Raw genomic sequence first — 27,318 nt, 5'->3', positions numbered from 1 at the left:
ATCATTTTCTGTGCGTCAGTGTAATCTGAGACAGCTAGAATTTTGGTTTACTTGTCAAACTACTTACCATCATTTTTCAAGATTAGCTAAGTAGCTATGTATCCCTAATAGTATTTCTGAATATATTCCCATTCTTTGTGACACTACTGGCATATTTGACTTCAAATATTGTCAACCCTGAATGCTCTGTGAAAGAAAAAATATAAGTTCTCTGCTGTGCCATAATATATGCTGCAGTACTAGTCACTTTTCCTGAAAAATTGTTCTTATATCTGCTTCCCTAATAAATGAATATACCTAGAAATATCTTGTCTGATAAGCTTAAATTCACTTACATCTTTAATTATAACTAATGTTCACACGATGCCTCTGTGTGAAAAGAGCCTCAAACAATTGATGATTAGATTTTATGTCATGCCTAAGTCTTTAAAGCAATGACTATTTTACACAGTCAGCATTTGCTGTTAGTGGAATACAAAGCTATATTTTATGATATGCAGCTCATTGTAGGATACTCTTTGGGGTTCTATGTTCATGGCATTATATATTCCAGTATGAGTTAGATACAGGTGAAAGAACAAAGTCATACACTCACCAAACAATTGCCAAGATGAGGTGGGTTAATGTCTTAATGAGGTTTAGATGGATATATCATAGAATCATTGAATGATTTGGGTTGGAAGGGACCTTAAATATTATTCAGTTCCAACCCTCCTACCATGGGTAGAGACACCTTCCACTAGATCAGGTTGCTCAGAGCCCCATCCAGCCTGGCCTTGAACACCTTCATGGATTCAGAGTCCACAGCCTCTCTGGGCAATATGTTCCAGTGTCTTACCCCCCTTATAGTAAGGAATTTCTTCCTAATATCTAACTTAAATGTGTACTTTTTCAGTTTAAAATCATTCCCCCTTGTTCTATCTCTGCATTCCTTGTAAAAATTCCCTGTGCTGCCTAATGGAGGCTCTCCTTTAGGTACTGGAAGGTGCTGAGTTCTCCCCATGCCTTCTCTCCTCCAGGCTGAACAGTCCCAACTTCCCCAGCCTGTCTTCACAGGAGAGGTGCTCCAGCCCTGGGATTAATTCAGTGGCTCCATCTGGACTCATTCCAACAGATCAATGTTTTTCTTGTATTTGGCTATTTGGATATCCAAACATGCATTTTATTTAAGGATCTCAGTTTAATGCAGAACTTGAATTATCATTTTATCATCAATGTTTATGACAAATCTGCTCTAAATTCCATGCGATTGCAGTGTGACTTCATTTGAGAACTTTTTTTTGTCTCCTCATGGAAAAAGCAGCACAAAATGTCAAAAAACCTGGCCACTGTGAACACACAAGGCATTGTCTGTAGTAAAGCCAACAAATAATTTTGACTAATTGTTTTTTTGAGAAAAATGTGAAATATTTTTGTCTGTGAAAAACAGGTAATTCTTTCCTGCCTTTTCTCTAGACTGTTCTGAAGTAGCATTAAAAACTTGAAGACTCTCTACTTTCAGAGTTTACACGTTTCTTATTCTTATGTACCTTACTTTTTGTGTATGAGACAAGTATTCCTAAGAATCACATTAAAAAAATAGCTATAATGGAAATTGCTTCTGCATTTTTCTTGTCAGATTTCTGGAAACTTCAATCCTGCAAATAAACACCCATCTACAGCTTCTCTACTTAAATGGTTCCACTAAGCTCCATGATCCTGCTTTCACATGTCTCACTGCAGTACTCAAGCTGTGTATTTTAATGATGTGTGTAAACTTCAAATATGTTTTTTTTTTTTTTTCCAAGAGATAACCCTACATATGAAAAATCAGTGCTGATTTACACAAAGTTTGTTTTGCTCTTCAAGGTAGTGACTTGACACCAAACTTGTGAAGTCTAACAAAACTACAAACAAGAGGAGCACATGTCCAAGAGAAGGATGAAAAGTTGTTTAGAAGGCAGTTTATGGCAACATTAGGATACTATATGTGGTTTTGCAAGGAATGTAATCAAAGAACAAATTGAGCTTCTGTGGCTTTATATTATAGCCTTTGAAAGAAACGAATGTTCATACAACTGAGCCTAATATATATCTTTGCAAAACTACACAAAGAAAATATTTTGACTTTACTTTTTTCTCTTACATCTTCTCCATCATCCTGATAAATGGTCCTTACTTTGCACCCAGCCAGGGCTGTCACAAGGAGTTTGTGGAAAATTCTGCCAAAATCATTGTTTCCTCTGAAGACGCTCTGCCACATGTTTAAGCACGACCTTCTCAAAAGATCAGAGAGAGCTGGTGGAATTTTGTCAGACTAATCACCATTGTGTGGAGGGACTAAAATGTTGCACTTTTATAACACAATGCTGTGTGGCAGCAAAAAAACTCTCTAACTCTCCCTGTGTTTCCTTTGAGGGATTGCTATACAATCCTTCTAACAGTTCCCGTGTGCATATGCAATCAGTAAGTTTAATTTATGACCCTTGCTGCTTTCTAAATGTTTAATTAAGTCAGCACTTAGCACTGACTCATAAACCTATAAAAGCTCAAAGTGTTGAACTGATTATTCACTGCACCTGCCCTCCAAATAGGTGTTAATATTGAAAGCTGCTGATCAGCAGTCATGATACTGAAAATTTGCTATCTAAGCACTTAAAAAGTAAGCAGTGACATGGGAGAAGGATGGGGAGGCAGGAATGAGCAAAATAAAAAAAATCTGTTGCAAAAGAAAAGGACTTACATATTTCCTTCGCCATCATACACCCATCTAGTGCTGCCAATTCCTTCATAGTCTGAAGCCCAATAATACAGGCATGCATTAAGGTGCAAGATAAACAGCAAGTATCCAGTTGTTCGAATGACCCTATAAAAGTAAACAGATTCCTGTAAAACAACTTAAATTTTTCTTTTTTCTTTTTCTTTTTTTTTTTTTTTTTTTTTTTTATATAGAACCCATTACTTTTTTGGATTAGCAATGTTAATGTTAAGCCTATGCTAAGTAGTTCCCCACCTGTATTGAGTCTATGAAAAAATAGCTGGCAGTTGCCCATCTCTCACATCTGTCCAAGGTCAAATAAATATCTTCCCTAGAATTTTTGACATGGGGTAATTTTTAAATTATGGTTCCCTGAGGAGTTTATACTCCACTTCTTTAAATGGCTATGAATATTTCCAGAAATTTGAAGCTATATTAATGAGGGTACAGGGTAAAAAATAATGTTTCCCAAACTCTATCCAAGATAGGCTCTAAACTTGTGAACCAAAGCCAAGAAATGTCTGAGGTCAGAAATGAGCTGCTTTACAAGACCTGTAGTCTAAAACCTGCAGTAGGTCCTCTAAACAGTATGATTTAGATGTGCAGCAGGAGTTATATCATTCCTAATCCCAGTTCTTATGCTTGTGGCCAGTGCTTTGAAGAATACCAATGATTAAGCACCAAGCAGCTTTGTGTTTAATACAATAATGATCTCATTGTATAACCTCTGTTCAGAGCATGGGGATCAAAAGAAATGTCTCCTGGATTTAGCTATTGAAATATTCATACAAGCAGGGGATGAATAAGCAGGAAAAGGGCAGGACTTGCCTAAACACAGACTGGTAGTGAATGAGTTTATCTGCTACAGCTAGAATTCAACTGCATTATGCAGTACAGAATAACTGATTAAGTGCTTTTATGAGAATTTAATAAGATCTAACTAAATTGGATCTATAAACAAAGGTAATGGGAGCCAATATCCCTGTGGTTACTTCATGAAGCACTCCTCTGCTGCTTCTTCAGGTACCTTTTTATGCCCTCCTTGGTCTTTCCGTGCCATTAGATAATCTACCTAAGTGTATTATTCTTCTTTATGATGCTCACAAATGAATGCTATTTCTCTGTTTAAAAGTTGGTGTGCTTCCAGGACAGCTCTGTTTAGGATTGCAAGCTACAGAGAACAGTATAGAGCTGTTGTGGTCTTGTAATGCTGCAATGTTGTCCATGCTAGATCTTCTGTTCAAGTTTGAATCCATGAAAGTGGACTCCTGAGGTCTGAGTGCAGATTCCAGGAACCTCTGCTCTGTTACATTTCTCCAGATATATATTGAACATATCACAATGAGAAGATGTAAGTAACTCGTGCTAGCTCTATTTCTACAAACTCAAACTAATTAGTTTGAGGAAGGAATTCCCCTTGCTGTAGAAGCTTAGTTTGATATTATCTAGCTATTAATTGGTGCCTTATTGCTCAAAGTGTGGTTTCACCAATCTCAGACCAAAGCATGATTGCCACATTAAAATTAAATGAAGTAGTTTGCACAAAAAGACTGGGGTTTTAAAGATTTTTTAGCTCCTGCTTGTATTCTTCTGTAAAACTACCCTTGTTGTCTATTTGTCAATGAGAAAACCAGGAGTCAGTGTTTTCTGAAGTATGAATTAGAAAATAGATTCGTTTTGAAATATTTAGATTCTGCAGTTTACATTCTGCAAGTGATTTCATACTGGAAATCTGAGTGGGCCTTTGGCCAGGAAGCAAAGACAAGCAGCAAACACAGTTGTGGTTCTTAACCAATATCATGCTAAAAAACCTCTCTGACAGGGCAGAGTGGCTGGCTCTGCTACTGCATACATTTTACGGGACCAGTGAGATTTTGCTCTGTGTGTCTTAGCCTTTCAAAATGAGCACTTTTCCTTTTTTTGACATGTAAATAAATATCACATCCTTCAAAGGTGGTCTAGCTTGAGGATATACACATCCCCTTTACAACTTCTCCTTTGAATCTTCATCTCCCATTCCATATTTTCATAAGAGTGTGAAACTCTGTCCCTTGAAAAACTTTATTTGGGTGAAAATGAGTTTTAAATTTGTTCCCATTTCTTTGAAATCCATGTACTTATAACAGTATTGTTATATAAAAACTAATTACTTGAGTCAGAATTGTCTATATAATTATATATTATCTATAGATAGTGTATCTCTCAATACTCTCTGCAAATGTTATAGGAAATACAGGAAAAATATTGAATTATGACTCCAAAAAGCAAAGAATATAATATGGAAAATAATTAATTTAAAAATAATTAATTTTAAAGCTTATCAATAGTAGAACAAGTTAAACACCATGGGCAGATGAAGGTTCATTCTTAAAAAAATGAAATTAGAAACTGAAGAGGGCAGAGATTCAGAAACTGACAAGAAATTTCTTCATCTTGTGGAAATTCAGTCCTCTCTTAAACCAAAATAATTTAAAAAAAAAATCAAAAACCAAACCAAACCAAAGAAAACCCAAATCAAACCACAACAGAATCTTCCATAAGCAAAAAGAGAAGTAAATATAGGAATAAATTTTGTGAAGTTCAGCATATCAAAATTATTTTAGTATAACTTTCAAACCTTCAAGTCTTGTTTTATTTCGTAGGTACATGAAAAAATGAAAGAGCAGATATTTGAACCTCTTTTTGAACTTTAGCTTGTTTTTAAATCTCATAAAATATCTCATTGGAATGTATTAATATCAAGTGTGCTGTTTAACTGCCATAATCTCTGAAATGAAATAAGATGGTAACCAACATATTTCTACAACACCAGCAGACAGGAACAATACATGCCCCAAAACTGGGATAGGGAAAAGGATTTGTTGGTGTAGGAATTACGCAAGGTAAACCAGTGCTGAAGACTTTGGCAATAATGATAACAAAGCAGAGGGGTTCCTTGCACCTTTGCAGCATCACTGGCAGCCGAGGGGCCTATGAATGCTGCCATAGCTCTGCCCCTGACTACTTGAGTTGGATCCAAAATTCTTTCTGCCAATGTAGAAGGTGAGAACACAGTTCAGCAGACTACAGCCACAATCACTATTTGTGAACTGTGCTGAACTGATCCTCATTCCAGCTGTAGTCAGGGCAGTGGAGGATCAAGTTTCTGAACATGCCAGGTTCATGGGGAGAGCATGTTTGAAGAAAAATGTTGACATAGGCCCAGGCTCATAACTCCTATTAAGTACAAATAAACAGCTTCTGAGGGTTTGGAACCACTATTAGCAACCTAAAGAAAGAGTTCTTTAGCTCTTTCAGAAAAGAAATTTTCTGAAACTTCTCATCAATTAAATTTTGGCAGAAGCCTCAGTTTGGTGAAAATTTTGCCAGAAGCAGGCCAGCTGAACTGAGCTAGATTTCATACATAAGTGAGGCCTTTTATATATATATATATATATATATATATATATATATATATATATATATATATATATATATATATATATATATATATATATATATATATATATAATTTAAATTATTACCATAAAGGCAGATATTTAAAAAAACCCTTTAAATGGAACAGTTAAAGATGTATCGTATTTCACCCAATGCTTAACTGACAACTCATGAAATCATTTGAAATGCATTCTGTGCCAAGCTTTGCATGCTACTTGAGTTTTATCAGCACATACCTGTAGATGTATGCTTTTTCCATAATAGCTTCCAAACGATCATTAAACTCAAAGAATGTGTTATGCTGAATGGAAAACAAATAAAAGTAATCTAATCATTATTTTTCAGTACACATTTTTTTTATAATAGTATTGGCATTAATTCACATACACATTTTGAAAATGGATTTTTCAGCAATCAAACTTTCTATAAATATTGGTTCTGGCCAGGACAGGGTTAATTTTTGCAGTAGCTGGGAGAGGCATGTCTAACACTCATGCTATTCTATACAATCTCAGGTCATTGCTGGGAGTGGGATAAAGGGACTGTTTCTTCTAGGGAAGAAAACAGTTCCTTTCTGTTGAGAAAATCTAGCTGAGGGAGCTGTCTGGTATTGTTTATTATTGGGGAGTTTCTCCATGTGAATCACTTTTTTTCTTACACCCTCTGTCATGAGCAATGTTGTTGCTAGTGTTCATTTTCTTGTCTCATTGTTGTTTCCAGTAAATTGTTCTTATCTCAACCTGTGATCATTGCCTTTTGTGCCTCCAGTTGAAGGTGGAGAGGGACCAGGCATGCAGTTTTAGTGGGAGTACTAAATTGGAGAACACTATTCCTAAACCATGACAAACATTTAACAAAAATACGAGCTGAAAAAAAAGATAAATTTGAGTCAAGTGTTTTTCTGGGTGTTGAGTGATTACAGAAATAACCTTGCTGTTTGGGTCAGAGTACTATAGATGAACAACTTCTACTTCCTCATACATATATAATTGCTTGGGCAACATGATCACAAAGAATTACATGCATTTTTTCTCTTCCTGAAATTCCCGTAACTTTCCCGTAAGTGATCATATGTATCAACAGCCACATTCTAGAGGATACTCTGTATCAATGGCAGCTGTATCAAATTATTCCTGTTCAGTATTTGCAGTTTATCAATCAGGGATTGCATGTAGCTTTTTCCTTTGTTTTGGTTCAATACACAGCTGGTTGCCTAATACAAGGTACTATTTAACTTTTCATTCTTTCATATTATTTAAGTTCTGATTTAAGGAATTTTTGAAGTTTTATTGAATACCAAAATGAAGAACACCTTTGTTTTATTGCCAGAGTTCTGTATTCTCCCAGCTTTAAATGAAAGCAAATTCTTTGTAAGCATGTTGATTGTGTGCAGAGAAATGCATTTAGCCACACAGTGGCCCGTGTTCTAATCCCTTCTCAGACCTTTCATTACACAACTTCAAGGTCTTTGGAGTTGATAACAAAAGTAGGTTTGTGTTTTCTGTGTATAGTTTTTGTCCTCAAAATTACTTCCTATGTTTTTAAACACCTGACATGAGCAACTCAAGGGGAATGTACATTGGCATTAATTAGTGATTTTTTTTTTAATCTTTGAGAATGGAACAGGTAATTTGAGATTAATCTAATTTAAATAATGTGAAAAATAGCTTAAATCAAAAAATACTTTTTAAGGTTAAGAAATAATAAGGTCAGAAGAAAAATAAGAAAATAAGGACTCAATTTGGCTAGACTATGACCTGTATTTTTTGTTTCTTTATTAAGTTATGTTGTACCTTAGCCTGAAGATATTTTAAAGTTTCTAAATTTCATATTCCTAAATATTATAAAAAAAATTTCTGTGGCATTGCAAAAACATCTAGGCATGGTTAGCAATCCATCACTAACACAGATCTTACCTTCAGCATCCTGTTTGCTCGAAGTGCTGGATTAAATCCAAAGAAGAAGTATAAAATGTCAAATGGAAACACCGATATCACATCAAGCTGTTAAAGAGCAGAGAGGTCAATTTAAACTTCATAGTAATCATAATGTATTTACTTGCTGTCAAAAGCCTGCTTAGACTGAATCATGACTGTGATGATATTTGAAGAGTCAGCATGCTAAGCATGTAGCTTCCTAGGTACTGGCAGGTAAGATTATCTCCTTGAAAACACCAACAGCTTGGCTCTGCCCTGCTTTTGAGTCCCCTGTGCCTGAGATTTTAATCTGTTTCATGTGGATTATTAACAGTATCTCATATATTTGATCATTAATACATTCTGTTTTTTCAGTTGTAGTTCTGATCGGACTAAAATGTTTGGCATTGAGCTGGTGAGTGCAGGTGGGGAGGCCACTACACAAGCACTTCTTACAAGGCCTTTAAAACACTTCTTAAAAGCAATTCTTAAAGGTCCTTCTTGAAAGCTTTCAAACAAGGCTGCCTAAAGCAATTTGAGGGAGCACAATGAGTTAGATTTCTTGCTTGCAACCTACAGAAGGCATGTGTTCCAAACAACAGATTCATATTCATCGTAGGATAATAAATTTGACTGAGTTGTATTTTTTTTGGTTGTGTTTTTTGTTTTTTTTTTTTTTGTTGTTGGTTGGTTGGTTGGGTTGCAGTTTCTTTTCTTCTATCAAATTTTTATGCTGCTTCTTCCCATATCACTAAGGTTTTCAACATCTCCCTGCAGTCCATCAACAATGTGATTTCTCTTCTTATATGTATCTTTATTATTTCCTAAGATAGAGAAGGGAAGCTGTGGCAAATTTATCTTTTCCTTTTTAAAGATCTTGGGATACCTTGCTTTGTTGCTGCTATTGCTTGGAAGAGAGGGATGTGGAACTCTGGGCTTCATCTCACTGAATCAGAAATGCGTTTGCTCTGAGGGGTGTGAATTGTGTTGGCAGCAGCCACCCTGCAGCTCTGACCTTTTATTCCATGCAGGCAAGAAGCAATTAATACCTGAACAGTGTGCAAAGCAAACCAAGAAATTGATTGAGAGAAACAGCCTCTTATGGTCTCCTTTCTCTCCCGCTCTCAGACAAATGTCTAAGAGGAGGGAAAATTTAGTTAAAAGTGCATTAATATCAGTAACTGCTAATTAGTACCTAATCATATGACAAATTCCCACACTATATCTATATCTTGTGTGTCATGAGAAAACTCACATTAGTTTTTTTCAGAAATCAAGAGCCCTAAACATACCTCAAGTGGGAACTTAAACCCCTACAAATCCACTTTGACTGTATGGCGTATATTCTGCATTTTGGATAGCTTAATATCAAGTATTTCAGTAATGATACCACAGTCACTGAGAAAAAAAGCAACTCTGAACAACACAGGTGCAAAAATAGAGAAGGGGAGAGGGCAATGACTGAGATGTGTGCTTATAGTAACAGACCTGTAAGTTAATCAGGAATTCAATAAACTACCTATCTTCCACTGACAAATAAGCCCAACATTTAGGAGCAACATTAAGAATTTTCCTAAATCAAATGCCTCTTTGTTTTTATAAAGTGCCATGACCACAAAAAAATCTTAGTTTGAAATTTTGGCTCCTGTCAGTTATGAAATGTTCATTACAATGAGGTACTTCAAAAGAGTTTACAGAATAATTATCATCTCTCTTCAGGAGTTTTAATTGTTTTAAACAAATCTCTGGCAAATGGTGCTATTGTCTTTAGTGTGTGCTGGAATGACCTCTCAAAAACTAATCAAATTCTATTTTATTAATTTGTTACAATTCCAAAATAATATTTAAAATTGCATTTATAAATAATCTCTCTTGCAGTTAAACACTGTTTATGAAGATGTCAGTCTTCAGCTGGTGAGCCATTGTTTCAATGTACGCCATTACATTATATGCCATTGAGCCAATGTTTTCTGGTGATGTTCTTAAACCAACAGTGATTTTCAGTGAATGAAAAAAAAGTCCTGTGAACAGGCAGCAGTTCACATTGGCATCAGTAAGACAGGTTCTACTTACCCGAAACTTCACAGAGCTGCGGTAGAATTTCTCTGTTTCTGCTCTGTCTGACTACAGTGATAATGAAAGGAGAAAAGGGCATAGTCAAGACCAAAATGTCAAGGATGAGCCTCTGCTATTCCACAGGACAGTAGTGGTGGTGACAGGTAAATTAATTATGGTCTAAAAGTATGAATGGAGAAGTATCTGTATGTATTTCTGAGAAGAAGTACTGTTATTAGTACAGCTTACATTAGATCAGATTTTATTAGAATCACTTGAAAAAATGACAGTTGGGGTTTGTCTGTTTTTTTCCAGTCAGGGTGTTGGTCTAGAAAATTACATTGCATTTTTTCAACAAAACTGCCCTCTCAAGACAACTGTATGACTTCATGTTCAACCCAACCCCCTTCATTTCATGGCAAAAAATGCATTTATCTGTAGTGATTCCAAGAACAACTCAAAGAGTGTTTCAAATGATGCTGTACAAAATTAGCTCCTTGAAAGCTAACATTAACATGCTAGCATTACTAGCATTACAATAATCAACACTGCATTCATTAGTAATGATTAGCTTTTTATTTTTAAATTGTTCTTCACTGGAACTGATGCTAATGTAATAAGAAAGGATAATCACAAGTATATAAAGAAATTTATCTATTATTGTACTCTCTGTATTTATATCAGGGAAATTTTAAAAATAGCTTTAAGATCTTAATTATATTTCCATTCCAACTTTCACTATTATCACTTTAAACATTAAACTTAATGCAAGAGATCAGGCAGGAGATGGTTTCTGTGCACTAAAATCTGTGAATTGTAGAAATAGCTTCAAGGGAAATAGAAGCTGAACTTCATATTTTAGAGTTTTAACTTTGTTCATAAAATTGAGTTTTGTGGATTTAGGCAAATCTAGTTACTGAATATCTTAGTGTGGAAAAATACATTCCACTGCACTGCATTTAATATCTATTGAAATTATATTAGCACAGCTTGGTCTGTAAAGGTATCAGTAATATCGTATATGTACAACGTATAAATTTTTTCTAAAAGCACTGAGGTAATGCTAGTTCCAAATTAGATTTGAAGATATATAATTTTGAATTTTCTGTCTGTTGGGCCCAGTAAAGTCAGGTTGAAGTAATAAAAACTTTTTTTTTCTGAATTAAGTATCTTTTTTCTATAAGATGTCAAAGAATCGAAAGCAGGGAAGACTAAAGAAAAGTTAACATTCTAGATACCCTTTGGTAGATTAAAGGCAAACTTTCAGATAGTTGTTTAAAATTTTATTTTACATTTCTCTATAAAAAGATAACACAAAAATTGTAGCAAGAATCAAAATTGAACATACTTATTTCCCCAAAAGAGATTATCTCAAATAAGTTATTTTCAAAGTATCCAAAAATTACAAGGATTTGCTCTGATTTTGGAAAAAATAAAACCACCATGTCAATATCTGTTACAAAGCACGCATATCCTGTCCAACCCTAGTGGAATATGCCCTGTCTTCAACTGTGATTCTTGTACAAATAGGTGAAAGTTTCACAAAAACTTATATTTATATTTATATTTATAATTTATAATTTATATTTATATTTATATTTATTATTTATATTTATATTTATATTTATATTTATATTTATATTTATATTTATATTTATATTTATATTTATATTTATATTTATATTTATATTTATGCACTATTACATATGACCACTGATTCCAATGAGGAATCTGTTTGGAGCTGTACGCCTGTTTCAGCTCTTCTCATCTGTTACTTTCAAATCTGAAATCTTGAGTTTTTTCCAATTTTTAATAAATCAGGTAATGGATGTGTTTCTTCCCACACAGGATAACGGAACGTCAGTCTAGAATGGAAGGTCAGTGATGAAAAATATATGAACCCTTTGACAGATAAAAAAGTTACATAGATTTGACATAGTGATACAAAAGAAGTGTCAGCTTGGATGAATTTCTAACACACAACCACTGCCCATGGAAGTCCCACTTCCAATACTTACTATTATATCTCCCCCTTTGATAAACCGCACTCGGGGCTGGAAAATGATCACGTCGCACAGGTAGCAGAGGTCGCAGATGACATCGATGACAAGCCAGTAGATGGTGTTACTGGGGGTTTGGTACGGGAACACGTAGCGCAGGGGGATGAACCAGCAGTTCCAGTTATAGGCAATTGTCACAAGCATCAGCCACGCCACGTAACGGCGGTCTGCAAGGAAGAACATTGAACACAGAGCTGTGAACCTGGCGCCTGCTGCCAGTTTTTAGCCACGCACATTCTGCTGCAGCCTCTGGGAATGCTTCAGCCCAGACCCACCTACCATTCTCCCTTTTGCAGCTGGAACGCTGCTAAAGTGATGTAGCTTGGAAAGAGGAGTCACACAAGGAATTTTCAAAAATGAAAGCATATTCAGTGCACCTGAAGAAACTTACATGATAAAATATAATTATTGCATATAAGATATTGCATCTTGCTCATGTATATGATAACTGACAAAATAATTATTTGGCTGTCACGGACATATTTTATGAAAAACACTTTTGCTAGGATATTTTCTCCTGAGAAGCTGAGAGGCCTCAGAAATGAAATGTAAACAATAATTATCTACTGCTGTGGAATGCAACAGGTGCATCTTTGATTGGTCTCATGCGGTTGCTTTTAATTAATGGCCAATCACAGTCTAGCTGTCTCGGACTCTCTGGTCAATCACAAGATTTTATTATCATTCTTTTCTATTCCTTCCGAGCCTTCTGATGAAATCCTTTCTTCTATTCTTTTAGTATAGTTTTAATATATAATTTTCTTTTAATATAATATATAACATAAAATAATAAATCAGCCTTCTGAAACATGGAGTCAAGACTCTCATCTCTTCCCACGTTGAGGTTGTCTGCAAATTCCACATTTGGCCCTAATGAATGGTACAAATTCCAGATCAAGAAACAGAAGACTTGGGTCCTAATTCTTGTCAGTTTTCATTACACTTTTTTGCGTACCATCTTTAAAACTGATGTCAATTTTCCCTGTTTGGAATAAATGTTTTTTAGGACAGGACCCCTGTGTCCCTGGGAATCGCAAACTGGAATGTGTATCTTATGGTGCCTCACAGGTGTGAGCCTGTGTAAGCCACCATGTAGTACAAGGTCACTTCAATATGACTTTACCCCATTCTATTACACAGATTTAAATTTACCTGTGTATGAGTCAATGGTATCTGGTAGCTTCATATACTCCATGTATTTTTTCAGTGGAGGTTTTTTGAATTTACAGCACAGCATATCACAGTAATGATCCTCCTCTGACTTTGCTTCTGCCTCCTCTTTCTTTTCATCTTTTTTTTCATCTTTTTTCTCATCTTTTTTTTCATCTTTTGCTGGGGGCGGAGGCTTCTTTGGTGCTAGACACATAGATTACCAAAAATATAGGCATTTTAATAATCGCTCAATTAATTCACCCTGGTTTAACATGAAGCTAAGCTTCATCATGTTAAAATATCTTCTAAAAACATTGGGCAGTGAATAAATTCATTATATTAAATACATAGAAAACCCCTTGAAGAATAAAATCACCACTGGTATAAACATGTACATCTGTTATCCTGAACTTAGTTTACAGAGTGCAATATCTATATTGCTGAATTTCCCTGGACATTGCTTACAAGTTACACCTTTTATAAAACTGACAAGAAAATTGCTAATTCATAATTTAGCATTCATTAACACAACTGAGTATTTATCTTTACATGACTGGTGCAAAGAATGAATGCAGTGAGGATGGAGATAAGAAAAGACAGCTGTGTCATGGGTGATCTCTCCCCTCTCCTGAGACCTGATATGCAAGATGCAGCAGGTGAAACTTCTGGGAAGCCCATGTTTTTTAACATTTCTAGGCTTATAAAAGCCTTGAAGCACTCCTTTGAACCCAGTTCTTGCATCTTTGAGCTGGATCATCTTGTTTGCACATGTGTCCTATTAATTCTGGTGGCTTTACCTCTGATTAGGATACACAGCAGTAATATGACAAACTGGATCTATAATAAGTTAGGAAATAAAGATCATAAGTTCTACAAAGAGAACAAAAGATGTAGATCAGCAAATATACAATTTAGAAAAAAATTCCTTTATCAGTTTATATAGTTTATTATTCTTCAGGGACCATTTTTACAGCTTTTTAAAAACCACATACACAATGAACAGCTACTAAAAAGTGCCAGAACATAAACCCACCACACTAATTTCTTTGTGGAAAGGAAAGTCAAACTTTCCTTTGAAGAGGAGAAAAATTGATTTATATTTCATATTTTGTCAAAAGTCAATGATTGACTAATATCAGATGAGTTTGCTCTATTTAAAGCATGGACTTAAAGTCTTCAGTGTGTCCAGATTTCTGTCAAGGCTAAAATTTTTTTTACTTTATTTCCACAGAAGATCCCATATCAAAGTGACTAACATCCACTCACAAGATATATGTTTCTTCATATGTTTCAGATTCATCTTCATGAATAAACATCTCTGGGAGCTATTTCAAAATACAGAAAACTTATTGACATGAATGATTCTAGGTACTGCCTCTATAAGCTTTTCCCCCAAATTCTTCAGTGATGTCATTCAAAGGGAGGGTTTACTTTAGGATTATGGCTTACTGTAGAGAAATAGGGATAAATTGACTTCATAGGGCACAAAGTGATCCTTACCAGTGGATAAATACACTACACTTACAAAAAAATTATCACCGTATTTTCTGTTACTACAAAATCATTTTCAGTTTTAAACTGAGCAAATGCACAGCTATTTCTAGAGGCACTTACAAGTTGGAGGACTTGCTTCGGGTGAAGATATCACTGGGTCATTCAGCTTTTCCTTGTAGACATTTGCCCTTTCACGCAATTTCTTGACAATCTCTTGAAGCTGGGCATCAGCATACTCATTTGTTTGGGGACCGGGACCTGCTGGCTTCTGTGCACTGGTTAAAACAAAAGGGGGAAAAAGGCTTCATGTACTGGAAATCAATGGAAGGAAACAGTGGCAATTCTATTTCTGAACTGAATTCAGACATTGAGATTGGATCTTTAGTGAGCACAGTGTTTGGTTATATCACTTCATTCACGCTAAGTGGAAACCCAAGTTTCCTGCTCTTGCCTCCTGCTCATGTCAGCCGCAGTCTGTGCGTTATTTCAAGCAGAGGTCAGGGTACCCTGTTTAGCCTGCTGCACTAATGGCTTCCCACTGCTGCTGTTCACCAAGTTCTACTGTGGCTGTGTAGGGCCAAGAGTTTTCCTGATGTATTCACTAAGTTACACGGCATCCTCTTCACATCTGTGTATAAAAATGTGCTCATTGTGATATGAGCACAATGAGGCAATATCCTAGTGATGACAGGAAGTGCAGGTGGAGGAGGAGGGACTTATGCTTACTTTACACTTTCTAATGTTGGGAAAATTTGTTTCATCTATGATTTTTATGGTTTGTCATAGTTTACATGAGGTAAAAAACAATTGCATCTGTTTTCAGTGGAAACAAAATACTGGTCTTCTTGCTGAGGTTTCTTCTTTTTCTGCTAAGAGTTTGCTCAGGGTCATAGTAACACTAAGCTGATATTGCAGCACTCACAGCATCTGTTCAAACCTGAGAACTATTGATTTTCAAACACTTGCAGACTCATACTCTGCACTGAAACTAATGCTTTCATTAGGTTTTATGCGTGCTGGGCAGTCAAATATAACATCCAGGTGAAAGCGATTCTTGATCAACTCTTCAGTGCTTATTCTTACTTGAAATTTCATCCTTGATTATTTGCAACTGTCTGATTTTGCAGACTGGGGTTGTTTTTGAGTGTAACTCAGCTGGCAGCTGGGCCACACATTTGGACTTCCTCTATGTAGAGACCAGGACAAGGGAATCTTTTTCTGTATCCTTGACTCAGCCCTTCTCAGCTGATGTGATGCACGGGTGTCAGAGATGGTTGGAAATGGCTGGGACTGACACAAGGCAGCTTGAAGTCTCCTTGCCACAGGTCACACTTGCAACCCTGTACTGAAATTCTGAAAGCTATGCCCAATATAGGAGCTACAGCAGGAAATGGTTCTTTCTTTCTTAACAGTTTTTCAGCTCTCACAAGTTCCACAGGGGTGTGGCTACAGCAAGAGTAGCAGCAGATCAAAAGTGACATATGCTTGAAATGCCCAGATTCTTGAGAAAATCTTCCCAAATGTGAGTAGGGGAAAAGTGGTATGACAGTACCTTGGGTAGGGAAGAAATGAACACTGCTGCAAAAGTGCTCTTCAAATAAACACCATGTCTCCTCAAAACCTAAACCTACTTTGAAATTTCTAACAGAAGGAGCTGTAGCTAAAAAAGGAGAGTGTCAGAGTGGGATGTGTCTAGCTTTTTGAGAAGCAGTTTTCTGGAGACACAACACAAATCACAGTGCCCAAGGAAGTATAATTTAAGCATAAAAAAATCCTTCAGCAATAAAACCATTGGATAAAGTGGAGATACGCTCCACTTAGAAGCAGAAGCAAAAGTTTGGAATTATATGCTTGTCATTCCTCTATATTAAGCCTTGTATATTGTCTCTTTCTTAAAACTCCTGAGACAGGAGATTAATCAAAACAGTTCTGATACATTTTGTAATCTCATCACAGTTCCTTTTGTGTCACATTGTCCCTTTGCTCAGGCCATCTGTAAGGTAATGACATTTCTGGTTTTGAGCTAACATCTCACAATTCATTTTTTACTTCTATGCAAAGACTTTAAAATAGTTCTTAGTCTTTGTTGTTGCTGTATTTGCTCAGGTCATTAGCTATCTTATAGTTACGTACCCTTACCACAAGAGTCATGACAAAGACCCCTACTAACTTCTTTCTAGGAATAAGCTAAAAACTGCTTGAGATTCTCCTCCAGTTTCACAGATATTCCAACAAAAGTTAAAGTCTCCTCTATCATGAATTTGGTACAATGTAGCACAGAGGAGCCATGTTTCCATTTGGTACTGATTAGAATCTATGTGACTTAGTCTAAAGTTATTTGCCCTGCAGTTGATGAGAAATTGATTTTCCTTGCCCTACTTCTCATTTGGCTTGCATTACGTCCTACTCCATTATTTTCTTGTAACAAGATGCTTACTTTAAATTTTCTTTGGTTAATACAGATGGAAGAGAAGGAAGCATGTTGAACACTGCTAATTTGAGGATGTGTATTGTATGTGTACTTTGTGTGGGGGTGCACTTTAAATTGCCTGGGCAAATGAAGCCCATTGAAATTTCACTAAATTACTTTTAATTAAACTTGACTCCTTCTGTCCCATCTTATCTTTGACCTTTGTGCAGTATGTTACAATAGGCCTAGGTCTGTCTTACTTACTCTCCATGTAGTCCTTTACAGAGTGGAAATGCTTATTCCCTGTACAAGTTACTTCATGTGGCCTAGGAAATCAAAGTCAGGATGGCAACTCATGTACTATGCACACAGTCTTACTACTATCACAAACATATTTTGTTTAATGATAGCCATATATGTAAAATGAGAAGTATAATAATAATATCGTTTTCTAATATTTTTCTGTGACAGTGGTCACAAGGGTTTTCAGGGTGAGAGAGAGACAAGAATGTTGAATCCATGTTCAGAAGGCTTGATGTATTATTTTATGATATATATATTACATTATAACTATACTAAAAAGAAATAGAAGGAAAAGTTCTCAGAAGGCTAGCTAAGCTAAGAATAGAAAAGAATGAATAACAAAGTTCTGTGTCCCAGCAGAGAGTGAGAACAGCTCTGCCGTGAGCGGCCAGTAAATCCAAACATCCACAGGAGACCAATCATGGACACACCTGTTGCATTCCACAGCAGCAGATAGCCATTGTTTACATTTGTTGCTGAGGCCACAGCTTCTCAGAAGGGAGAAAAATCACAAGAAAGGATTTTTCACAAAAGATGTCTGTGACATTTTTCACTTCTAGATTTTATTTTTGTAAAACTTGTAGATTTAAACTTGTTTTTTTTAGTGATAAAATTGCAGTGCTTTTATTCTCCCCAAGCCACAAGAAAAGATTTTGACACAATAGCATAATTAAAGAATATCACCTTGAAATAGGCTATGGAAATACTGTATTGAGTATACTTATGTATGCAACAGCTGTTAAGGACTGTGGCTTGAAAGTTTTCTGTGTCAAAAGTTCAAATAAACAGTGATAAGAGATGCAATAGTTCAGAAGTCTTGCCCTTTTCTAAGTTGCCATCTGGGGTTTTAATTCCTCTCTGTTTCTGGCCATGAACACCAAATACCTGAGTTCAATTTCACATTTAATCTACCTGGTGACCCCTAAGAAAATGTATTTCATAAATGTATGCTGCCTGGAAAATATCCATAATACTTTTTGCTGATTTCAGTTATAACCCTATTTTATTTGCAGCACCTAAGAAACTTTCTGCTAATTACACAGAAATAGAGTTCTTGGTCCTGCTTTCAATGCTTTTATTGAGCTCTGAGGTTGTGATTTGCGATTGCATTTACAATCTCTGTCTTGAAAAAAAAGTCTTTTCTGAATAAATTAGGGAGAATCTCTGATTCAGATAATCAGTTTTCAGAAGGATATGATAATACACAGAGCATGATGGCACAGATGAGAAAGATTTTAGAGAGAAAGAAAAATGTATTTGCAAGCATCATGATACGTATTGATTCAAAAATACGTCCTCAATTTTTGCTGACAATCCCAGTGTGAGTAATGCTATGGAAGCTCTGAGTTCCAAGTCTAAGATTGGTCATACTAAATTACTAGGAAAGCTAGTAATAGAAAAAAATCCAACATACTAGTCACTTGCTTGGTACAGCAATAGAGGTTTTCCAAAAAGCTAAATTCCCCTATTTTTGTTCTACTGTCTTTATATTCCAAAGAAGGCTTCCCTGAGGAGAGGTTCAGAATGACTGAGATAGGTTTCTGCTTGAATTGCCTGTGAACAGAGACTATTTTTCTCCTCCTTTATCTGCACAGGATGCTGATGGGATTTTAGGAGTGAGCTTTAATAGTCCCCTTCATGATTTTGCTACATATGTAGTAGTGTACTAATGATTTTTAATAGGGCATTGGATTTGGAAGATTAAAAAGTAGGAAGGATTCCTGTGCAGGAAAATTTGAGTTATTTAGTCCAAGTAATAGAAATGAGGACAAATCTAATGCCCCATACTACAGACACGTACTTAGAATCAAATTGTAGGAATGTTGTTTGTAAATGCTGAGATCATCAGTTGCAGGTGACAAAGGGATAAATGTCCGAGTGTTTAGTCAAAGGGAAGTTGCCTACGAGCCATACATAATCTGGCTATGGGAAAAAACTGGTGCAAATATAACTGTAGAATGCATATTACATACTGCCAAGGAAGTAAATATTAACATTGGAATATAGCCCAATGTGAAAATTATTCTGACCAACTGTACTCAAAAGGTGCATTCCCATCATCTAAGACACGAGAAAGTCTCTTAGATTGGTCAATGTTACTGGGAACATGACTTTGAAAAGGACAAAAAACCAGATTGAGAAATAATAAGATCACTGTCTATGAGATCAAATTTTGGTGCTGAATCATGGGAAAATAGGTATTTGAGCTGAGAAAAAGTATTGTGAGAAGAATAAATGTGAATAGAGGAGCAGTGAATTATCATGAGTTAAACATATGAAGAAAGTTTTCAAGCCTTTAATGACCAGAATTTTAGGCAGTTTTCATTATGAGTGAGGAGCAGTTGAAAGAAGTGAGAAAGACTTCAAGATTATATTAGCTAAGATGATGAAGACTGTTGTAGGCTGTGATTCCCAAGAAAGCAAAAGAAGGTATGCAGCCTGACATGAAATCCTTTTCAGCAAACAAACCTGAAATTTATAAAAGTTTGGGAAGTGGATAAGTGACTACCTGTATATTTGCCATCTACTTCTTATTCAAAATATCTTAACAGTTCAAGTGCTAAGAAAGTAAGTTTCTAAGATATATAGATTATCTTAAAGTCTTGGAACAAGCTGTTCACACATTAGATTCCATGGACTTTCAAAAAGCTCTTAATTAAATTGTAATTTTCCTGAACTGTCTTGAAACAAGTGCCTTCCTCTGACCCATCACCTTTTCCTTTAATCACAGAATCATCAAAGTTGGAAGAGAACTTCAAGATCATCTAGTCCAACAGTCAACCCAGCACCATCACAGTTATCCCTAAACCAAGCGCCACATCCAGACACTTGCTTTTTCCACTCTTTCACTGATGACTTTTTTTCCCTAATACAAATCTGAACCACTCCTAGCAAGGGAAAGTGTCTGATAAAGGCCCATTTTTACTGATACAGAAGATTATGTCCTTTTCTATTTGATGCATTTTTTAAATACTGGCATTATATTGACTTTTCTTTGCAATAAAATAGAATAAATCACATTTTTATTTAACTTCATTTTAGGATTGAGTTGTTCTTCACAACATAATTTTATTTTAAAGTGATGTTCCTTTGTCATACTATATATCTTATTATGTGTTTCATGTATTTAAACATAGTGACACCATAATATTTGTGTTGGTTTTGGTTTAATGTATGTATAAGCAAGAATGGGCCATAGGCACTTAGGAGCTTCATGCAGAAAACATGTAAGAAAATCTTGCCATTGGAATTTATGATTTTCCCTTAGTTCAGAATCTTTGTACAGAGATCATGCTTATTTGGGCCCTAAAAAAATGTTCTTGAAAAAAAAAAAAATGCATAGATCATCCATTTCCCAGACCATGTGTTGTGTTCATAAAGCAAAATAGATATGGAAGCAACAGTGTTCAAGGAAGGCACTATCTTTCAGATTTATCCACTGGTATTGAGCTCAGAATAAGCTCCTTGACGCAATGCAGACTGAAATCTCATAATCTAGGCTGCAGAGATTTCTGCTTTTTAGCTAAATTTTATTTCACAGCAGCTTCTCTGACAATCCTCCTAGTTATTTAGTCACAACAACCTGTGAATCCTCTAATCTTCTTTACAGTACTCTCAAAGGAGAAGTCTGTCTCAATGCTGAACACATGGAACTCTCACTGAGGTACCAGATTAAAATGTGGATAAGATTTTATTTTAATTAAAAATTCTGCAGTAGGAACTATAAAAGAAGTAGAAAGAAAGTAGTAGGGATTTTGAAAGAATCAATTAGCTGTGAAAAAATCACCTTTCCTGAAGGTAACAGGTGATATACTGTTTTTTAATTGCACTATTTATTATGATGGGAGAAATAAGGACAGAATAATTTCTAATACTAATTGCTTTAGAGCAAAGGTACAATAATCTAAAGAAGTAACTTTCATTTATTTCCTTATCTGGTACTGTTTTGTCATTGTTTCTTATCTGTAAGTAATTAAATTTGACTGGGGCATCTGCCATTTATCAGGAATTTTTAACATTTTAGCATTTAAATACAAACACATATCTGACATACATAAGCCTTTAATTTACAACTATGTAAAATAATTTAATCAAAGTACATGTTTGTACGGAGTTCATGAGCACAACACAAACACTTCCTATTTTCTATCTTTCAGTTTTTATTAATATGCAGGGAATTGAAAACAAAAGTAAAAATGCCATAAAATTTCCCACTGTGAATATTTTCAAAGGTAGGAAAAAAGTCTCAAATTTGAAAAACTTTATTTCCAATACATGCTTTTGTTTGTCATCTCTCTTCATAGAGTCCCTAAAATAATCATACAACCATAAGGCTCTAGGGACGTTTGAGATATCCTTTCCTCACGGCTCAAAGCAGGATCAGGTACACCTGAAATATTCTTATCTAACCTTTTCTTAAATATCTCTTGGCTAGTCATGTCTATTCCGTAATTTTTCGGAAGAATTTATTTCTGTGCTTCACTAGCTTCCTTTTAGAATTTCTTTTTCCTCAATGCAAATCTCTTTTGGTACAATATGTTCTATGCATTTTTAACATGGGGTAAAATTTAGGGGCCTTTCTCTTTTATCTCACTTTTTGTCCATCTGCACATTTTAATATTTTCATTTTTATTTTTTTTCCCAAACAAAAAGGATTTGGTACAAGGGTAATAATTGTATGATGACTAAGAATGTCGGGTAATTCTACAATTAAGCGTGTGTTCTCAAACTTCATGCCATGGGCCATGGGCCGTTGTTGCCCTTGCTAATTATATAAAATTACCTTGGTGTGACCATCTTTGTTGCAAATCCACCTTCATTGGGGTAAACTGTTACAGCACAACCTGTGTAGGAGCTGACTACATGTACCTTTCCCAGGATCACACTGAAACTCGGAGAGAAAGAACCTACTCCTCTAAGATGACTTCCAATCACTGCTATTTAGGACCATCCTCTCCCCTTCTGCAGGACCCTGACACATTCCTTTCCAAACACAGCAGCAAGGCAGGTGTGCTCCCTGCAGACCCTGCTCACCACACTTCTCCTCCTGGGTATCCCTTACCCTGGGTACTGAATAAACCTGGGCTTGACTTCCCTTGATGGGTTTGACTTCCCATCTGGTGAGGCCTCGCCTGGAGTATTGCGTCCAGTTCTGGGCCCCTCACTTTAGGAGGGACGTTGAGATGCTTGAGAGTGTCCAGAGGAGAGCAACGAGGCTGGTGAGGGGCTTGGAACACAAGCCATATGAAGAATGACTGAGGGAGCTGGGGTTGTTCAGCCTGGAGAAAAGGAGACTCAGGGCTGACCTTATCACTCTCTTCAACTTCCTGAAGGGTGGCTGTGGTGAGCTGGGGGTCGGCCTCTTTCTCCGGGCAACAACAGACAGAACAAGAGGACACAGTCTCAAGCTGCGCCAAGGGAGATGCAAGTTAGAATTAAGAAGGAAGTATTTTACAGACAGAGTGATCAGATACTGGAATCATCTACCCAGTGAGGTGGTGGAGTCACCATCCCTCGAAGAGTTCAAAAAAAGACTGGATGTGGCACTTGGTGCCATGATCTAGTTGAACAGTTAGAACATGGGTTGGACTTGATGATCTTACAGGTCTCTTCCAGCCTTGAATTTCTGTGATTCTGTGATTCTGTGATCTGACCCTCATACATCCACCTGTCACTGTTTCCTCTGTTCCTCTCTTGGGCTGCACGACATGGGATGTTTTCATCCTAAATTGCTAAGATTTGGAAAAAGGGTAAATAACTGGAGATGGGGTGTTTTAATAAAATATGTTGGACAAGATTAAACATAGGCATGAAGACTTAACACTTGTCATGAAGTAATGATCAGTTTTCTTTTACTAAATGGCAAGCATTATGCTTTAGATTTATACACCTCTTAGATTTATCAATAAAGGCCTTGATATATATGCAAATGTTTGGTACAAATGCGATTTAACTACAAATGCAATTTAAATATAAATGTTTTATATTACATGTAGTAGTGTACGTGTCACAATGCTCATTGCTTTGTTTTTTTCCTTGAAAATGACTCAACATATAACAGCAGAGATAAAATTTTAAATAAATTATCTTTTCTTTCTTTACAAAAATGTTTCTTACTTTAAAAAATACTAAGTGAATGTAGAATTTACACAAAATGCACAGAAATTGCATTTAACCAAAGAAATCAATCAGCAGCAAATTATGACAAATAATACCCTTACTTTGTTGCATATTCAAAAAACCCCAATTTTTTCCATTGACACAGTTAGCAAAAAATATGTATGAATATTATGAGTATATGATTTGAAACAATGCAAGGGTAAAAAAATCCTGCATTTCAGTCTGTATAATGACGTATTTACCCTTTCCTCACTTCATTTATTCTTCAATGAAGAACTTCTGAATTCACTACTTTTTAATTTCAGGCTGTCTACTTGATTGCCATGCAGAGTGAGTGAAATTAAATAGCAAGGGTAACTGCATCCTGCAGATCAGATAGAATTTAAAGGCTCTGGGAAAATGCATCTCAGCAAAGATTACAGCAAGTTTAATCCATTTTGGTACAGACAGCACACCATCACCTTTCTATTTAATTCACAGGTTCTCAATGTAGTCATTCCAGAAACTCAAGTCCTAGAAGTAGAAGTAGAAGGCTCTGAAAAAAAAGGCCTAAGCAGAGGGAACATAAGTGCTAAGAAAAGTATTTTATTTTTTAAAACATTAATGTATTTTAAGTCAGGCCTAATAAATATATTAGATGCATTCTATCTGTTTACCATTTCAGGTAAACAGATAGAATGATTAGCTGAAAACAACTAAGGAAATGTATTAGCCTCTCCATAAAATGTACTTGGAACTGTTTTTAAACTGGGATTTTTTGTAAGGCCCAGCATTGGCCTTGTTATACTTCATCCAAATGTGATTGGAGTTTGTTGCCATGAGTGTTGTTTTGGTACATCCCTGGTGTTCCTACAGTAACCAAGGATTTCTGGAGACTCTGCAGAGGGTTGATACTGGGTTTGTTTCACTCATGTGCTGAGATTTTATACTTGTGGTAGGACATAGTTTCTCTAAGGTGCATCTACTGGGTGAATTGATGTGTTGTAACTAGTGGATAGCAAGCACTAGTAAGCACAGTAATTTTCTTTTTCGAGGCTATTGAGGTAATGAAGTGCATTACTCACTAAGAACATGCTACCAGCAGGAGTTCTTTTTATTAACCTGGCTATGCACCACGTAGCAAATTGCCTCTTAATCTTTGTTTTGTTTTCTTTTCTTGCTATTAGGCAAATTAAAGAGGGAAAAAAATCTTTATAAAGGACTGGTAGAGTCTATTAAGTAATAGGACGTAGCTATGAAAATGGCAAACCACAAGCATGAAGTTCAGTTTGCCTGAACCACCCATGGTCATATGGAAGCTTGCAGTACTGGAATTCCTTTTTTTTTAGAAAATATTGAAAGCTGTTTCTGCAATTGAAAAAGCAAAAACAGGTGAGTATGCTTTCTGGGTGGGAATGATATTTTTAAAATAAGTTTAATATTTTATTAAAATGTATTTAATGCATTTTATATTTTATTTTTATATTTTGTTTGTAATAACTATATTCTGAAGGTGGCATATCAGATATAATGTTTTGTTCCTCTCTAAACATAACTGAGAATGTGTAAGATTTTGAGATGAAATCTAAAAGCATAGAAAGTCTCAGTTACCCAATGCAATTTTTTCCTGTCTGTGATCTTGACTATTTAGCCTCCAAATATGGATTATATTATTTCATGCAGTATTTTGCATGGCAGGGCTCATGATCTTTGACTGGGGTTTCAGTGTACTGCCTTAGTATAAATAGTACATTGTAATCGCTTTGGTAATCTGGGAAGATGAAATACTCTTACAAATTCAACAGGGCTTAAAGGCTTTTAAAAGACACAGAGGAGAGAAGAGGTCGCAGAAGCTCTTTTTGTCCTTCCATTTCCTCTGATCTCTACTCTCAGGTGCTTTGTTTACCTTCTTCCACACTCTATCTTTTCCAGGACTTGATGCAACTTTGTCTCATACCTTGCAGCTTTGTGCTAGTTTCTTGTTAATAAGGCTCCCCTGTCTTCTATTAGAGTGCAAATGAGGTGCTGAGTGCTCTTCTGCTCCCTTATTTCTTGCTGTGAAGAGACAGGGTAGTCTTAGCCCACCCTTCCAGAGGTTATTATTGCTCAGCAATTAGCTATTAATGAAAATTACCTGTTGCTCTGTTATATTATCAATAAAGATAGAGGGGAGAAAAAAAATTGGCAGACAGAGCCAATTTGTGTGCAGTTCTATCCAAGCCATTAGGAAACAGATATGAAATGTTTCAGTCTCTAGGCTGTAATTCAGTGCTTGGTACATCCTCCATTCTTGAGGGTTTCTTCTTTCAGACATAGTGTTCAGGTGGCTGAGACCAGTGCTGCATCTGTCTAGTCTTTATTAAAGTCCATCACCATGTACTAGAGTATTTAAAAAAAATGAGGATGTGCTGAGGGGGAAAGGAAAATTGTTGGTTTTTTATGTGGTTGTGTTTTTTTTTTTTTTTTTTTTTTTATGGACAGACAATTTCTATGGGAATTTTTAGGAGCAAATGCAGTATTGGTCAAAGGTTTTCATTCACTTAACAAGCAAGAAAAAAAAGAATTTACTCTTTTACAGGAAATTATAATAATGTGCTGTTCCAAACAGTAAAATTGCCTTCCTTCACTCTTCCTTACTCTATGTATCTGAGCTTGCACAGATGTATTTTAAAAAATTAAATGTCACAGTAACAGCAGATAAGGTGAAAACTTTTCTATTAACATTTCCATGAAATTTGATGAGTTCTGGATGCATATGATTTGTGAAAAAAAACCATATCCATGAACCTTATTTCATTATCTGTATTACTCAGGCATATGGCCATACTGATTATTTCTTCCAAATCAGCTGACTTTTGATTAAATTTTGACTCTTGAAAGATAATTAGCATAAAAAAATAATCTACACAAATTAATTGCCCTGGGACTCCCAGCAGGACTTTCACCCACAATCTGTGCCCATGGATCTTTGTTGTCCATCTCAGGTCAGGCTTTGGTCACTGCCTGGGCAATGTTTAGGTGTGTCTACCTCCAGTTCTGCCTCTGGTCCTGTCTCCCAGACAGACTTTGGACCTGTCTGGCAGCCTTGTCTCCAGCCCTGTCTCTGACCCTGTCTTTTTTCTCCTGACTGGACTCTCTGGATGGACTCTAAACCTGGTCCACCACTTGGCCTTGTAGATGGAGCCTGTTGCTAGGATCCTGCTGTGCTTGCTGTGCTCAGACCCTGTGAGGCTGACCCTTGTTGGTAAGAGCATGTTTGTGCTGGGGTTATCTTGGCTGTCCTCTCAGTGAACTCCTTACAGCAACCTGAAATACATCTGGGCAAAGTCTAAAATTCTAGTTAAGAAAATCCTACCAGTGATTTTGCCAGTCTTGGTTTCCATAACAATATAATAGAATCATAGAATTGTTTGATTTCCAATAGAACTTTAAAGATCATTTAGTCCATCCCATCTGCTTTGGACAGGGACATTGTCTGATAGATCAAGTTGCTCAGAGCCATGTCCAACCTGACCTTGAACAACTTCCAACAATGGGACATCCACAACTTCTCTGACAAGCCAGTGTCTTACCACTCTCATCACAAAAAATTTCATCCATATATCTAGTCTAAATCTGCCTTCTTTAAAATCATCACCCCCTGCAGAATTGCAA

The 27,318-nt window shown here is 36.0% G+C and overlaps 1 protein-coding gene across 1 annotated transcript in view; it reads right to left on the bottom strand.

The window, feature by feature from the left end:
- The window catches only part of CNGB3 (cyclic nucleotide gated channel subunit beta 3), a 59,820-nt gene that overhangs the window by 18,407 nt on the left and 14,095 nt on the right, over positions 1-27,318 (bottom strand). Inside the window, exons 4-10 of the mRNA XM_059485759.1 lie at positions 14,973-15,127; positions 13,359-13,562; positions 12,165-12,373; positions 10,165-10,215; positions 8,092-8,178; positions 6,412-6,476; positions 2,723-2,845 (exon numbers count right to left, since the gene is read on the bottom strand). Of these exons, the coding sequence (XP_059341742.1) occupies positions 2,723-2,845; positions 6,412-6,476; positions 8,092-8,178; positions 10,165-10,215; positions 12,165-12,373; positions 13,359-13,562; positions 14,973-15,127 (894 nt within the window). The remainder of the gene's footprint in view (positions 1-2,722; positions 2,846-6,411; positions 6,477-8,091; positions 8,179-10,164; positions 10,216-12,164; positions 12,374-13,358; positions 13,563-14,972; positions 15,128-27,318) is intronic.

This window comes from Ammospiza nelsoni, chromosome 1 (assembly GCF_027579445.1).
Source record: "Ammospiza nelsoni isolate bAmmNel1 chromosome 1, bAmmNel1.pri, whole genome shotgun sequence".
In the NCBI taxonomy this organism is placed as follows: Eukaryota; Metazoa; Chordata; class Aves; order Passeriformes; family Passerellidae; genus Ammospiza; species Ammospiza nelsoni.
Note: the sequence above shows the minus strand (reverse complement) of the source record. Positions and strands in the feature narration are given on the sequence as shown.